This window comes from Canis lupus, chromosome 28 (assembly GCF_011100685.1).
Source record: "Canis lupus familiaris isolate Mischka breed German Shepherd chromosome 28, alternate assembly UU_Cfam_GSD_1.0, whole genome shotgun sequence".
NCBI classification, from domain to species: domain Eukaryota; kingdom Metazoa; phylum Chordata; class Mammalia; order Carnivora; family Canidae; genus Canis; species Canis lupus.
The window spans coordinates 35,831,942-35,847,514 of record NC_049249.1 but is presented as its reverse complement, the minus strand read 5'-3'; the positions used below and the strand labels follow the sequence as shown (position 1 = coordinate 35,847,514).

The following is a 15,573-nucleotide window of genomic DNA, read 5'->3' as shown; positions in this document are numbered from 1 at the left end:
GGGGGCCCGAGCGGTCTCTAGGACCCGCGGGACGCCGCCGGCGGGCGGGGGAGACGCTAATTTGTTCCCTGGTAATGAGAGCGGGGGCTGCTGGCCGTGGATCCATTTCACAGGCCTGCCCGCCCTCCCCGTCCGCGCTCCCCGCCGGTCCTGCTCGTCCCGGGCCAACTCGGACACTTTGCTCACTCACTGCAACGGTCAAGGCCGGCTCGTGCCAGGGCCGCGCGCGCGCGCACACGCACACGCACACACCGGGGGCGGGCGGGGGATTGGGGGGGGAAACTTTTTTTTTTTAAAAATGAAAGCCTAGCCTGGCTCCTCGGCGGCGCGGGCGCTGCGCGAGGGCTCCGGGGCTGCGTCCCTGCGGCGGGAGAGCCCTCGGGTGGCGCCGCCCGCGGGGGATGGTGCAGCGCCCGCCGCCCGGCACCCAGAGCTGCTGCACCCAAGGCCGCCCACCATGGCAGCGCCCCCCGCCCGCGCCCTCCTGCTCGCCCTGGCCGGGGCCCTGCTGGTGCCCCCCGCGGCCCGAGGTAAGTGTCCCAGCCCGCGCGGCTCCCCGGGCCTCCTGTCCAGCCCTGGGGGGGGGGGGGGGGCTCGTCCCCACGGGGACACCTCGCGGGGGGCGCGCGGGGCGCATGTGCCGAGAGCCCCGGGGTCCCCGCTCCCGGCGCCGAGGGGAGCCCCTGCTCCCTAAGGTGCCAGTGCCCGGGGATGGGGGGGGGGTGCAGGAGGGAGCGCTTGGCTCGGGGCCCGGAAGATGCCAGCGCGGAGCCCGGACGGCACAGCCTCGGGGCTGCTCGCCTCCCCCTTGGGGTGCCCTTTGCCAGGGTGTCTAAGCCTTGACAGTTACACGTGGGGCTCGGGATGGTGTGCGTCGGCTCCTCTTCCTGACCCCCTCCTCAAGTTCTGGGCCAGGCGGCCTCCGACAAGTTTCCACTTTCCACCCCCACGGATGCACCTGGGGGGGGGGGAGCACAGTGACGCAGGTGAGCCATCCCCTGCACCCGCCCGCAGGTGTGCCCGTTGGCACATATGCCAAGCGGTCTTCCTTTTTTTTTTTTTTTAAGTCAACTCTTCATCTACTTCTTTAGTTTTCTTTCCCACTTCTTTTCTTTTCTTTTCTTTTCTTTTCTTTTCTTTTCTTTTCTTTTCTTTTCTTTTCTTTTCTTTTCTTTTCTTTTCTTTTCTTTTCTTTTCTTTTCTTTTCTTTTCTTTTCTTTCTTTTTTCAATTCGAGATCGCTCCCCCGTTGTCAGTGGCGGCCAAACTTGAGCAGAATTTTTCCGCCTCCCGCCACTTGGTCAGTGTCTGGGCAATAAATCATCGTTTAAATCAACCTGTGTGAAGCGACAACCCCTTTCGAAGTTAAAAAAGTGTAGGTGTGACAGCTGTTTTATGGATCTAGAGCTCCTCGAGTGGCATCCCCTTAAAACCGGGCACCTGTGGAGCTTTTGTTTTTGCATGATGAGGACTCACCCAGCAGGTGCCTTTTTAAAAATTCAGCAGCTTCTCTCCTGGGCGCCGCCAGCGCGGCCTCTCTGCCGCCAGAGGCGCTGCCTGCCTACCGATGAATGGCCTGCCTTGGCCTCCGACTTGAATGTCTATGGTTCTCTCCGTTAACAGGCATTTATTTTTCAACAACTGGCCTCAATCATGAGCCGTTACCACTTTATGGTACGTTTTATTTTGCAATTGCCACTGCTACCCTCCGCCCCCACCACATCTACTGTAATGCGGCTAAAACCCAGCTCTCGTTAAAATCCGCGCAGCAATGAAGACCAATTGGGGAATTAATGATTAAATAAAAGGATTGCACGGAGCAGTGAAAAACAATGGGGGGGAGCCAAGGAAGAATACTGCTGACTGTTTAAAGAGCTCCATGACTTGCAAATGAAAATAATAGTAGTCAAAAGGCTTTTGTACAAATTGGTCCTTTTGAGTGTTTATTGACAAGGGACTTTTTAAGACTCAAACGGAATCTCCCAAGTGCCCGAGGTGGTCCTTAGCTTGGCATATGCTCCGCACACATAGACTGAGGTCCACTGAGCACGGACAATATGAATTATCTGTTTTGGAAGAAAATGTTTACTCAATCAGGCTAATAAAGGGAAATTATTTCACGGAGTGGGGGAACTTTTTATTATTTTATGACTGCAGCTTTGGTGGAGAGAGTGTTTCCCTGGGGTAGATATGACTCGAGTACAAAACCGGTTAGACCTAAACATTTTGAGTGGGGTATATGTGGTGATATCCCAGGATTCACTGCTTGTTTATCTTTGGATTCTCAGTATCAGTTCTTAGATCAATCAGTGCCCCCCAAATCCTAGGATTGCGGTTGCTTAAAAATCCAAGCATATAATAAAACATGTCTCTGTGTTGGCAAGAGAAAAGGAGGAATTACTACTTGTTGAAGGCAGAGTATATGCTGGGGGTTGTCTCCCTGTGTGTTACCCCATGGCTCAGAACAGTTGTCTACCTGGTACCCAAGAGGTCCAAAACAGAACCGTAGATCCCATACCTTCTACACCTAAATCCATTCCTTCCCCAGCCTTCCCAACTCAGTGAGGACACCCTCTGCCTTCTCCAGATGTCTCCTGCTAACACATGGAAGGTCATGCCTTTCTCCCTAAAAGCTACCAGCCTCTAAGATGGATTCCCATCTGCTCTCTGCCCACCATTTCGAAGTATGCCTTCCCCAACCCAGCCCCCCTTTTCAATTTCTTTTTCTTTCTTCTGCAGAAGCCTCGTATCCTTGCTAGAGTAGCCTCCTAACTGGTCTGCTGGCTCTCCCTCCTGCCCCTGCACAGTGTATTCTTCCCAATACTACAGCCAAAGTCATCATTTTCAATCATGAGTTGGATCATGCTGGTTTCCTGTTTAAAACTCTCCAGTGGCTTTCTGCAGCTCTTAGGAAAGAAAATTCAAACCTCTGGATAACCTAATCCCTGTTTTCCTCTATGATCTCCTTTCTTACCATTCCCCTCCTTCCTCATTCTACTCTAGCCACACTGGCATCTCTTCTTTCCAACTTTCCAGTATAGTGTTGCCATAATTTTTAAAAAACAAAATTCAATGTTTGCTCTATGAAGACTGCAAATATTGTTCACAATTGAGCCACACAGTGTTCTATGATTCCATTTCATACCTCTTGCAACTTTTTGTTTTTCCTAGAGTTAATAATTGCTTTAAAAAAAAAAAACACCTGTTTTTGCTTTATTTCCTGTATACCAATCTCTACCTTCCAGACTTTCTGGGAGAACTATTAAATTCCTTTCAACATGATCAAACACATCAGGTAATCTATCCATCATTTATTTTTATTTAATGTTCTCTCTCCTGGAGCCCTTTATCCTTTTGTTCCAATATAAACTAGTTACTTTTTAGGATATAGTGCAGCTGTTGTCTCAAGACTACACTTACTACTAAGATGCTCACAATTCATTTCGCATCCTTCCTCTGTGGGATCACCTGTTTCTGCACCATAACTTTCTCTTTCATAGCTTATTCCTTACTTTTGGGGGGCCCATCTTCTAGGAACTGCCTAAGGATGGGTGCATGGGAGATGAAACTACTTGATAACTTGCTAGGAATATTCAGTAGCAAATAACAGAAAACCTGACTACAGATTTTTTTTTTAAGTTTTTTTTCTTTACCTTTATATGACACACAGCTCTGAAATAAGCAGTGTAATAGCTGGTGTAGTGCATGCCTAAGCCTCTCAGGGACCCAAACGTTTACTTTTGTTTGTAACTGTCGTCCTCATGTGTTGACTTTTGCTTTTATGCTTCTGCCCCATGGTCTCATGATAACTGCTCTGCCTCTTAGCATTATATCTGAATTCTAGGCAGTGAAGGGCAGAAGAGGCAAAGAGCAGAGCCCATCAAATCTCTTTTTGCAGGAAAATAAGAATACTTCCAGAAACTTTGTAGCAGATTTTCTCTTGGTCAGCCTGTGATGCAGGGCCACTGCTAACGGCATGGAAAAAATAGAAAAGTGCCTAATTTTTTTAGCAGTGCACATTGGTATTTTAAACAAAAGAGAGCTCTGTAAGAAAGACAGGTCAACACATGTGCCCACCATACCTTGCATAAAAATAACTGTGTGTGTGTGTATTCCACTTTTGCTAGTTTGTTTAGGTATAAAATTTCAGCGTGGAAGACCTATTTCCTCAGCATTTTATAAGGTATTTCTTTACTATCTCTATGCCCATTGCTGCTTGAGAACTTGATAGCACTTTGTCAGTCCTTTAAATAGACTTGTTTTTTTTTTTTTTCCTGGAGGCTAATATCATCTTTTTTATCCCTAATATTTTTACATTTCATGATGATTTGCTTTAATGAAGTTCTTGTCAGTTATCGTGCTGGGAACTCTGTGACCCCTTTTCAGTTTGAAAATCCATGCTATGAAATTTGAGTCACTTTCTTGTACTACTTCTTCAATTATTTCTTCCTTGCTACTTTGTGTCATGCTTTTTATGAAACTGTTATTGGCTGGATGTCCCAATCTCCTGCAAACATTCTCTAATTTCCTTATTTATTCTTCATCTCTGTATTTTTGTTCTACTTTCTGGGAGACTTTGTTTAGTTTCATTTTCTAATCTTGCTATTGAATTTGTTATTTCTACCAGACAGTTAATTTCCAGGAGGTGTTTTTGTTGTTGTTCTATGAATGTTATCCCCCCCCCTTTTATTTGTAAAAAATGTAAGATTTTGGTGAACTCTTGGAGCGTATTTTTATCTTTTGAGCATATTTTTTTGCTCACTTCATTTGCATCATGAGCTCTGAGGTTCTTCTCCATCCCCATTTGTTTTAATCTCTGAATTTCTTCAGAATTCTGAATTTTGGTTGTTTATATTCAATTATGAGGCACTAGGAGGCTGATTGCATGTTCTGTGTGCTTCTAAAGCAGAACTTTGTTGCAGGGACCTTCATACATCACTGACTATATTTTATTTCTCAGGCTGGTCCATTTTCCCTAAGGAGAACTGTGCATCCTCCTGCAGAAGTGATTGAAGCCTGACTAGGAGGTCTGTGAGCTGAGCAAGGGGAACAAGGCTAAAGTGGATGTTTCACTCTTAAGTGTGCGTTGTTGTTGTCATTATTTTTAATTCATCATTTTGTTTTCAATTTGACTCCTTGCTTCCTTTCTCTCCCTTAGCTATGCCTGGGGTCCTTGAGCACAGAACCTCTCTGCTTCAGAGTCTCTGGAAAATACATCTCCTTATCTGTCAGAGAGGAAGGATCCATCCCCTTGCCATGGTAGCTTTGCAAGGAATCTAGGGCTCTGATTTTTCTTTGGATGATATTTCAGCCCAGCCTGTACTGGCCATCAGAGGTGCCCCTGCCTCTCATTTCCAACCATTTTCAGGTTATGCTCATCCATCTCACCTTCTCGATGGCTTCCCTCCTCCCTAAGCAGCAGGGTTCCAGCCCCCTCTCTTCTGCTAAGTAGGAAATCACTCATCTATCCTCCTCCATCTTTGAAAGTTTTGCTGCTCTCTCTTACCTGTTAGCTTCTCTCCAATGCATTGTTTTTAAAATCATTGTTATTATTGTTTTTCCTTATTGTGGGGTTTCAGGAGGGAGTGCAGATAAACACCTGTCGGTCTGCCGTGTACATTCAGAAGTCAGCCCTTGCTTCTGTTCCCACTCCTTCCACATAGACATACTTTCTTTCTCTTGTTACTTGGCTCTTTCTGTTCCTTCCTTGTGGAAACAAAAATTACATCCATTTTTAAATGTTTTAAAACTTTCTTTTAAAAATCTATAAATGCTCAAAGTCAATATATACCTAATTAGATAGATGTTGCAGCTGTGGAAACTGAAGATTTTTTTTTTTAAAGCAATCCAACTGCATCACGTAAAGATGCTAAACATATTTCCTCCTGGTGTAGATGATGCTGTAATGAACTCATTACAATTGCAAAAAAAATTTTTTTTGTTTTGTGTTCCAGAAGCCTTTTTAAGATGAACTGTTCCTGCTGTATCTATGATTTATAAAGACAGGTGTGAAAAACATTTTCAGATGTTTCTTCTATGCCAAATGGCTAGCCGTATAGCCCTTTGGCTGTGTACCCACTGGGAGCTGTATTAAACAACTCTGTGGTATGTACAACTCTTTAATTATCAGCTCCCTGGGGTTGAGAAAGTGAAGTTGATATAATCTGGACAAAATGTTTCAAGAAATAGTTTCTATGCATTTTTAGTAGCTACTTCTCTATATGTTTGTTTAGTATTTTATTAAACCCAAAGTGTTTATACTAGCACATAGTTACTTAAAAAGGCATTTATTGAGTGCTTTGGTGCCTGGGGCAGTTCTGAGATCTTTGCATGCACCACCTCATCTCATCCTCATCTGAGAGTCTTGCCCCAGGTCCTGCTATTGCCCTCACTCTACAGAGGAGGCAACCACAGCTTCAGATGGTGAATATCTGCCAAGTTGCAGATGTAGAGCGGTCTCTAGGCTATCTCATGACCGAGACTAGTCTTAACCTAGCCCTGGGGAGCATTTTGTAGTCTCTGTACTATGTCTTTGGCCTAATTAAAACATCTCTAGCAATGAGATTATAGTTTGGCTTAGTTTTAAGCCGCAACTTTGTTTGGCAACTGAAATGTGTGCACTGAGTGTCATGCTGTCTGACAGGCTGCCACTTCAATCTTCATACTTCCTTCAGCTCGTTTTTCATTCTGCATCCTTGTGTGTTAATTTAATGCCCAATATACCTTGCCTCCAACTGATAGATGGGATGGAGAACCTGAATAATTCAGCATCGTTTTGATATTTTTTTTATCTCTTAAGCTTTCATGTCCTTCCAAGGCGATATTAAGAGCTCAGCTTCTAGACAACTCCTTAAAAAATTGGGCAGCCTCATCTCCTGCATATCCCTAATCAATATTTTTTGTATTTAAATATTATGTGAATAGTAGCCTACTGTATACAAGAGCCTTCTGCAACTTGCTATCTTTAAATCGATATTTTTAAAGATATTCATGTTGATACATGTGCTTTCTTCATTTCTTTTAATTGAATGAGCCAAAATTGTGCATTTCTAGTGATAAATATCTGTTTTTCCCAACTTCCTGATACTGCAGTGGAGCAGGGATACTTGTACCTGTCTCCTTGTATAGGCGTGGGCTCTAGAGAATCTGTTACAAATGAATTGCATAGTAAGCCAGTTTTCCACTTTAATATGTTTTGCTCTGTTGCTTTCTAAATTGGTTGTACCAAATGACATGCCTACTTGTCAGAAAGTTCTGGTTACCTGTGTTTTTGCAAATAGTTGACATTTTCAGACTTTTAAATGTTACCAAGCCGGATGTGAACTATTTCATTATTTTGTCAATTTCCTGATTACTAGAGACTCTAAGACTCTTTTTATATGTCTGTATTATTTTCTGTGTTTCTTCTTTGACTTATTTAGTCTTATCATTTGCCCAGTTTTCTAGGTTTGTTTAAATATTTTTCTCTTCCTAAACTCCAATGGAGATTTAAAAATAATTTCTTCTAGGGGCACCTGAATGTCTCAGTCGGTGACTTGCTAGACTCGATTTCAGCTCAGGTCTCAATCTCTGGGTTGTGAGTTCAAGCCTGGTGTTGGGCTCTATGCTGGGTGTGGAGCCCACTTATAATAATAATTTTTATTATTTCTTTTAAATTTTAACTTTTAACATAACTGGACTTTATTTTTTATTTATTGTAGGAATACCGCATTTGTTTTTTTCACATATAGATAAGATAACCAGTCATTCTGGTTAACATCTCTTGAATCCTTTCTCCCTTCTGATAAATACCAAGTATAGATAGATGTGCTTCTGGGTTCCCTATCCTGTTGGATATTTATTTATCCTATCTCCAGCATCCTCCTGCATTCAAGTTTCTGTACTTGGTAATCAGTCCTAAATGTTTAAATTGGTTGACATATAGTGGTGTAGAGGACAGACCCTGAGGTCACCTTGCCAGTGTTGACATATTAGCCGTGCCACCCAGTTACTGACATGTGACCTCGGGGAAAGTGGTTAATATCCTATGCTGTCAGGAATTTCCCAGTTTTAGCACTTGAGAATCCCCTGTTGCAAGAAACCCTTAGTGTAGAACAAACCTTAAAGATTGGTCACCCTAGACCTCACACAAATTGTGCAAGCTTTTTTTCTCCAGTTTCTCCCTCCATAAAATGGTGATAATAATAGCATCTGACCCCACAAGGGTGTGGGGAGGAGTAAATGAGATAATGTATGGAAAGTGCTTTGGACAGGTCATGCTAAGTGCTCAAAGAATATTAACATTAATTTCCCTTCTTCCTCTCCTTACTCTCCTTTAAAATTCTCTGGACTATTCTTGAAACATTAGTATTTCATAGAGACTTTAGAATATCTTGGTAAGTTCTGCAAAATACCCTATGGGGACTTGTAGATTAGTTTGAGGGAGAATTGACTACCTCACGACATCAATGCTTTGCTTCATGAATATGGTCACTTCTTTGTTCATATTTTTTTAATGTTATTCAATAAGATTTAAATATTTTTTTCTTTAAAGTTCTTGCACATCTCTGTAAGATATATTTTGAGGTACCCTGAGTACCTAACAGATTTATTGTTCTGAATGTTATCACTATTTTTATTTTTAGGTTTTCACTTTCTAATATAGAAAATTTTAAACACCTACAAAAATAGACTGGTGTAATGAACACACTTCTCTGTTTCTCAGCTTCAACAAATACCAGCTTATGGCTATTCTTGTTTTATTTGTGGGTTTATATCTTTTTTTTTTTTTGGATTTATATCTTTTTAAAAAAAGTTCTCATTGATGTTTTCAGTATAAATGAACGTTACTGCTTTTTGTGTTTTACTTTTGAATTCAGTGACTTTGCTTGATTTTTATTCTGATAGTTTTTAAATTGATTTTATAGAAATTCTAAAAGAATTATCACCAGAAAGTGATTGTAAATTTTGGTTTTTCTTTGTAGTTCTTATGCATTCTATCTCTTCATTCATTCGCTAGTGCCTTTATTATAATGATAAACAAAAATGGTGATTCCAAGTGTCCTTGGACTGTTTCAAACTTCAGTGAGAATAACTAGCTTTTCACCATTAAGATGTTTATTATCTTTTTAAAAGATTTTATTTATTCATGAGACACAGAGAGGCTGAGACATAGGCAGAGGGAGAAGCAGGCTCCCCATGGGGAGCCTGATTTGTGACTTGATCCCAGGACTCTGGGATCATGACCTGACCCAAAGGTAGATGCTCAATCACTGAGCCACCCAGGTGCCCCTGTCTAAGACAAAATTACTCTATCAGTTTTCTTTTGGTTAAAACTCTTCTGGTATATTTTTCCCATCTCTTTACATAAAAATTTTCCATGTTATGTTTCACAAGTGTCCATCATAAAATATGCCTGGATTTTTAAAACTTTGTAATTGCTGCCTATTAACCAACTAGTTTTATGCATTTACATTTATTGTGACTTTTGAAAATTTTGAACTTTTCTTCTATTTTTTTCTCAAGTTACCATTGCTATTTTTAGATACTTTTCCTTTTCTATCTCCTATTATATTACTGAAGGATTATTTACACCTACTTCTGTCCAGCTCTGTTAATTTAGAGGTTATATATTCCATTTCCTCAATTTTAGTAGTACTGTTAAATTTTTAACATTTGCACCTCAGGCACCAAAATGTAGAGGTGGTCAGTAACTCTAGTCTCCCCTCAAACAGTACTATAGGCCAAGCATGCTTAGTGCCTTTTATTTCTTCTCCCACCAGTTATTATCTAGCATTTTATTCTAGTTTGAAACACATTATCAAAAATGCCATTGGGCAATGATAGACTTTGTTTTTGTTTTTTACCGTCCTGGATATTTTAGATTAGTCCAGTGTAACCAGTTCCTCTCTTCCATCATGGCTTCTTGCAAACGACTTCTACCTCCTGGATTTAGTTTGCTTCTTATCAAAGTAGTCTTTCATTCAAGATCTACAAGTAGCAAATTCTCTGTATTTGCCTCCAAAAAAATGTTTGTTTTCTCATTCTCATGAATGTTAGGTTAACTATGTATAGAATTCCAGGTTGATGATTATTGTTCTTCAGTGGATGTTATCTATTGTATCCTGGTCTCTACTATTATTGTTGAGAAGCCTTTAGTTTAATGATGATTTCTTTGAACTAAACCTGCTTTTTTATCTTTTTTAGTCTTATTTGTTTTTTCACTTGTTTTATTGTTGAGAAGCCTTTAGTTTAATGATGATTTCTTTGAACTAAACCTGCTTTTTTATCTTTTTTTATCTTTTTTAGTCTTATTTGTTTTTTCACTTGTTTGTTTTATGGTGAAGTTTTTATTATATTTTTGATATGCATTTATTTTTAATTTGTGTATATCCCCTCTTGACATGTGTCTCGAATCCAGCCAATTATTAAAAATTCTTCATCATCACCTCTTCAATTACTATTTTGCTTTGTTTTCTCCGTTACCTTCTTTGGACTTTGATGATATGTAATGAGACCTTATCATTCAGTCGCACTGCTTTTAATTTCTGTCTCTGCCACTCTGATGTCTCTGGGCCCAAAGCTCATTTCCCAGGTCTCTTTCAAGCAATATCTATATTGCTGTTTAGAGTGTCTATGGACTTACTTTGCATTTTCAATGCCTTTTATTTTTCATTTATAGAAGCTTTTTAATCTTTTAAACCTGCCAGATCATTTACAAATAATTTAAAAATTTTTTCCATTATGGTTTTATGTATTCTATGTCTTCAAAACTTTTAGGGAGATGGAGGATGGGGATATAAAAGGGATACATATATACACATATATTCCTTTTATATTTTTCTCTATTTCTTAGGGTGCTGAATCTGTATTGTCATACGTTATCTCTTCTCCTTGCAATTTTGAATTGCAAACTCATTTTCAGTTTTTCCCATCCGCTACTACTGCTTCCATGGGAGTCTTATGCACTTGGGATTATGAGGAGTCTAGTGCAGCATTTACTTATGATGGGTATTTCAAGGATTCCACTCATCTGAGCTCAGTTTTTATGTTAATTTCTCATTTTAGGAATTGTGTGCTATATGATTATTATAATTTTGGTCTCTACACCCATGTGATGAAGGCTGGAGGTTTTGATTTCTCCTGGGTGACCCTCTAACCCTCATGAGCTCTCTGGGTAGACATTCCACTTTGCAGTTTCCCTGGGGCATTTGGTAGAGTTTTTCTAGCCCCTTGAACTTGGGAAGGGCAGTCTTGCAGGATCCTGGCTTTATGCAGGGGTCCTGGCTCCAGTTCCCATCTCCTGTGTTTGCAGTCATACTGCCCAACATTAAACTGACAGTTCCTAGACTGTGGACCTGTATCTTGCTGGTTCTCTACGGCACTGATGGCATTGGCATTATTTGGAATGCACTAGCTATGAATTCTTTTTTTAGTTTATGGATCCTGGTAATTTCCTTTCCTTTCTTTCTAGTTTTGTTATGTATATACTCTAAAAACCCCACATTTAATTTAAGACTTTTATGTGTTTGTCTTGACCAAATTTTCTATCTGAATCAGCTCAGTCCACCATGCTTTCAGACTGGGAGTCCCCAACACTGGGTTATCTTAGTCAACAAATTTATTTGCCTACAGCAATCTCAGATTTGTGCCAGGCACTGGGGATGTTATGGTGAGAAAAACAGACACAGCTGCTCACCTCCTGGCATGTACAGTGAGTCGATGCTACAGATGTACAGAAAAATGAGTTGAACCCACCTGGCACCCTGGTTCTCAGCTTCCAATATGCCAAAGCTTGGTCAGAAAAGCGAGTCAGCTGCTTTCCTGCTGGCATGTTAGTCTTTGCCTTGGCAGCTGCAGGGGTGAGATGTGCTAATGATGGGGCCAAGCTGAACTTTGGGGGTGAAGCCGTCAGCTGTTCCCATCTTCCTCTGGCTGAGGCAGAATGTGAACAGCTGGGAAACAAGGCCGGAATACACTCCCAGAAGCCGCTCCTCTGCCAGCGGAGGTGTCAACAGAATTCCATTCTATGTGAGCCTTCCAGGACGTATATTGAATTTGTTCCATACTTTAAAGTTCTAATATATAGAGAGGATTGTATAATGGGGTAAGCTGGTGATTGAAACACTCATCTGCGTATCTTTGTAACTCTTGGAATGAATAACATGATCCCATACAGAATGAATCCTCTACTGATTTATCTCAAATCAGATGCCTGATTTGTTACTAAAATTTGGATTTAGTGTATTTGATTCATGAAACTTCCCTTTCAGTTTCTTAGGGAAAGTCTGTTCTTCGGCTATAGTAGATGGTCCCCCTGAAACTTCCAGTCACACTTCTGCATGGTTCAGGGTCTCTCTTCCCTTCTCGTATCTCTGCCCACCCAGGCGTCCCAAGACCACTGTTGTAAAGCTTGAAAAGATCCCTAGTAGAGGCTTCTGCTCCTCTTATGGGTGTAAGGAGAGTTCTTTAACCTCCCTCGCTCCTGGAGGTACCTCCATGCAGAGTTAGTGGGTTTGAGGGTGCTGTGTGTTCTCGCACTGCAGTGATGACATTGAGGGGCGAGGGGTCATGCCAGCACACGGACCTGGACTGAGAAGGCCTGGCCTTTTTGCAGCTGCGTGGCCTGAGGAAGCTACTCAATCTTTCTGAACCTCAGTTTCCTTCTTTGTCACAGAAGAATTGAGGATACGAGGGCGCCTGAGTGGCTCAGTCAGGTAAGCAGGTCTTGATCTTGGCTCAGGTCTTGATCTTAGGGTTGTGAGTTCAAGCCCCGCATTAAAAAAAAATTTAGGGGCGCCTGGGTGGCTCAGTGGTTGAGCATCTGCCTTTGGCTCAGGTCATGATCCTGGGGTCCCCGCAAGGAGCCTCCTCCCTGCAAGGAGTCTTACATTGGGCTCCCCGCAAGGAGCCTGCTCTCCCTCTGCCTGTGTCTCTGCCTCTCTCTGTGTGTCTCTCATGAACAAATGAATAAAATCTTAAAAAAAAAAAAAGATTAAAAAGAGAAGTTTACAGCCTGCCTCACTGAGTTGTTGGAGCACTGAAGTATGGGCATGCTGAGCAGAGCGTTTTGTGATGAGTCCTTCTTAAGGCTGAGGGGCACACAGTAGGTACGACTGTCAGTTCAGTGATGTACGTAGGGCTCATGCCTTGGGAAGCACAAAGTTCTCAGCTTCCATGGGCCGCCGTCCCTCCTGCTGTTGGAAGATGGGTGTGCAGGTAAATCCTGGAGGTCAACACTGGGGAGGCAGAGGTTTGGGAGAACAGGATGCCACTGTTTCTTCTCCTCCGGCCTGAAATCTTATGTTTCAGTCTTTGTTTTTATTAGTCTTGGGTGGGGGCATCTCTGTTAACCAGGATCATTTGAGATCATTCTAATAATGTCAGATATATTTAGGTATAGCAAAAAATATATATATACACATATATACATTAGTTTCCTTCTTCTCCACTTACGGGACGTGCTGCAGGCTCAGCATAGGGCTGGAGAGAACACGATTGATGGCAGAGACCCAGGACAGGGGCATGATGTTCCCAGCCTTCACCTTCCACTGGCTTGTTGAGAAAGGGGCTTGGGAGGAGCCCTGAGAGTAGGATTACAAGGAAAATAAAATGTAAAATGCAAAATGCTCATCAGAGTGCTAGGTAGGTGTTTGTAGGATTTCAGTAGAAATAGGAATCTGACATTCTGCGGATGAAGCATGCAGATAAGCTCTTTTGTGCTAATTACCAATTAGAGCATGGGATTGCAGCAGTATGGCCACTTAGACGCTCTGCATCCTTGTGTTTCTAGTCAGGAAAATTTAGAACATTCCAGACTCTGACAAAAATGTTCCCCTGTAAGACTGGATGTGGATGTTATTTTTCCCAATTTGTAGGAAAGAAGATAAGTAAATGGAAAGGTATTTTTCCCCTCACTGCCAAGATTGTTTATCTCCTGAATCTTAAACTATTGGTTCTGGCTACCTTTTCCCTTGAGTTGCAAAGAACCAAATGCATTTTCAAAAAATGTCCACTGAGTCTTAGCTCAACACATTCTGAGACCACACTCCACTCGTAGTTAGTTTTACCTGTGTACCTAGACGACAGTCCTATTTCCTGAGGGTCCTTGCTCTCACTTTGAGGACAGAATGAAGGAATTCCTTAAAGGAGTGTTTGCTTTTATAACTTCCATACGCCAGCACTGGTCCAGGAGCTTACACACAACCTTGGTGCATCGCCGTGGGCAGGAGATACCATGACCAGTCACCTTTCCTGATATGAAAGCCAAGGTTGGGAAGTTCAACATGTACACGGTCACGCAGCAGGTGGGGGGCACAGCAAGATCATGCACAAGAAGCACTGTCCAAATAGACAACTAGGCAAAGGAAGTGGGCATACTAGTACCTGTCATTGTGATGGCCCTGGCATGGAGCTGGGCATCCAGCACATGCTGGATTAAGCCCTCTACGTGAACCTCTCACTAAAATCTCATGACAGTCCCAGGAGGGACGTGCTACAACTATTTCCAATTTACAGGTAAGGGGACTGAGGCAAAGGGCACTTGCTATTTGCTTTGGCTCCGTCTTCTCGGAGGCTGAGCCACAACCAAACTAGATGGTGATTTCAGGCCCACAGTGGCTTAGCCTTGGCTCCCCTGGAATGAACCATGACTCCCAAGTACCCTTTGGGAACCCTTCACAGCTGTTCTATCTTGTGTTGATCTTGGGGTATCAGGGTTGAGGAGAGAGTAGCTCATCTTGCCAGGAAGACGCTGGGTAGAATGACACTTGAGCTGTTCTCTGTGTAGATGCTGGAGACTTTTCCTGGGGTGGGTCCTGCCCCACAGGGACTGCCAGGAGAGAGAGGGCTAAGGACCCATTTTCAGGGCCCAACTGTATTGACCTTTTGGTTTTGCATTCAAGGGACGTGGACATAGCTAATGTATGTTTTCTCTGCCAGGGTAGCTTATTGCTTGATAATTATGTGTCCTCTCTCACAAATAAGCTAGAGGACTCACGCTGGTCACTTCTATCCATGACGGCTGTAGAAATATTGAAATTATAAATGCACGTACCCAAATGCATTAGTTATCTATTGCTGTGTCACAAGTGAGTATAACTCAATGGTTTAAAGTAGCACACGCTCTGATCCCACAGTTTCAGGGGTCAGGAACATGGGCACAGCTGTGTCCCCTTCTTTGGCTTCTGTCCCGGGCTGTAGCAAGGTGACCACTGGGCCAGGCGTCCATCTGAAGGTTGCACTGGGAAAGGCTCTGCTTCCAGGCTCACGTGGTTACAGGCAGAGCTTAGCTCCCTGAGAGCTGTTGGCCTGAGGGTCCCAGTTCCTAGCTGGCCGTTGGCCGGAGGCCTCCCTCACTTCCCTGTCCGACATGACAGGGAAGCAAGCAAGCTTAGAAGGCAGCAGAGAGAATGTGCTAGAAAGACAGAAGCCACAAGATTTGTAACCTAGTTGCATATTCTGTGGGTTAGAAACAGGCGGGCAGGCCGGCCCCTCTCCCAGGGAGGAGGCTGCGCAGGGATGGGAGCAGCGGGCTGCAGAGGTCCCTGGGAGCCGCCTTCACCGTCCGCCTACCCCCAGGCGTTAACTAGGTAAC

The 15,573-nt window shown here is 42.8% G+C and overlaps 1 protein-coding gene across 2 annotated transcripts in view; it reads left to right on the top strand.

The window, feature by feature from the left end:
• The first annotated feature begins 409 nt into the window (after positions 1-409).
• Positions 410-15,573, top strand: part of ADAM12 (ADAM metallopeptidase domain 12) — a 329,385-nt gene continuing 314,221 nt past the window's right edge. For both annotated transcript variants that reach the window (XM_038579090.1, XM_038579089.1), the window contains exon 1: positions 410-530. In XM_038579090.1, the coding sequence (XP_038435018.1) occupies positions 458-530 (73 nt within the window). In that variant the 5' untranslated portion in view covers positions 410-457. The remainder of the gene's footprint in view (positions 531-15,573) is intronic.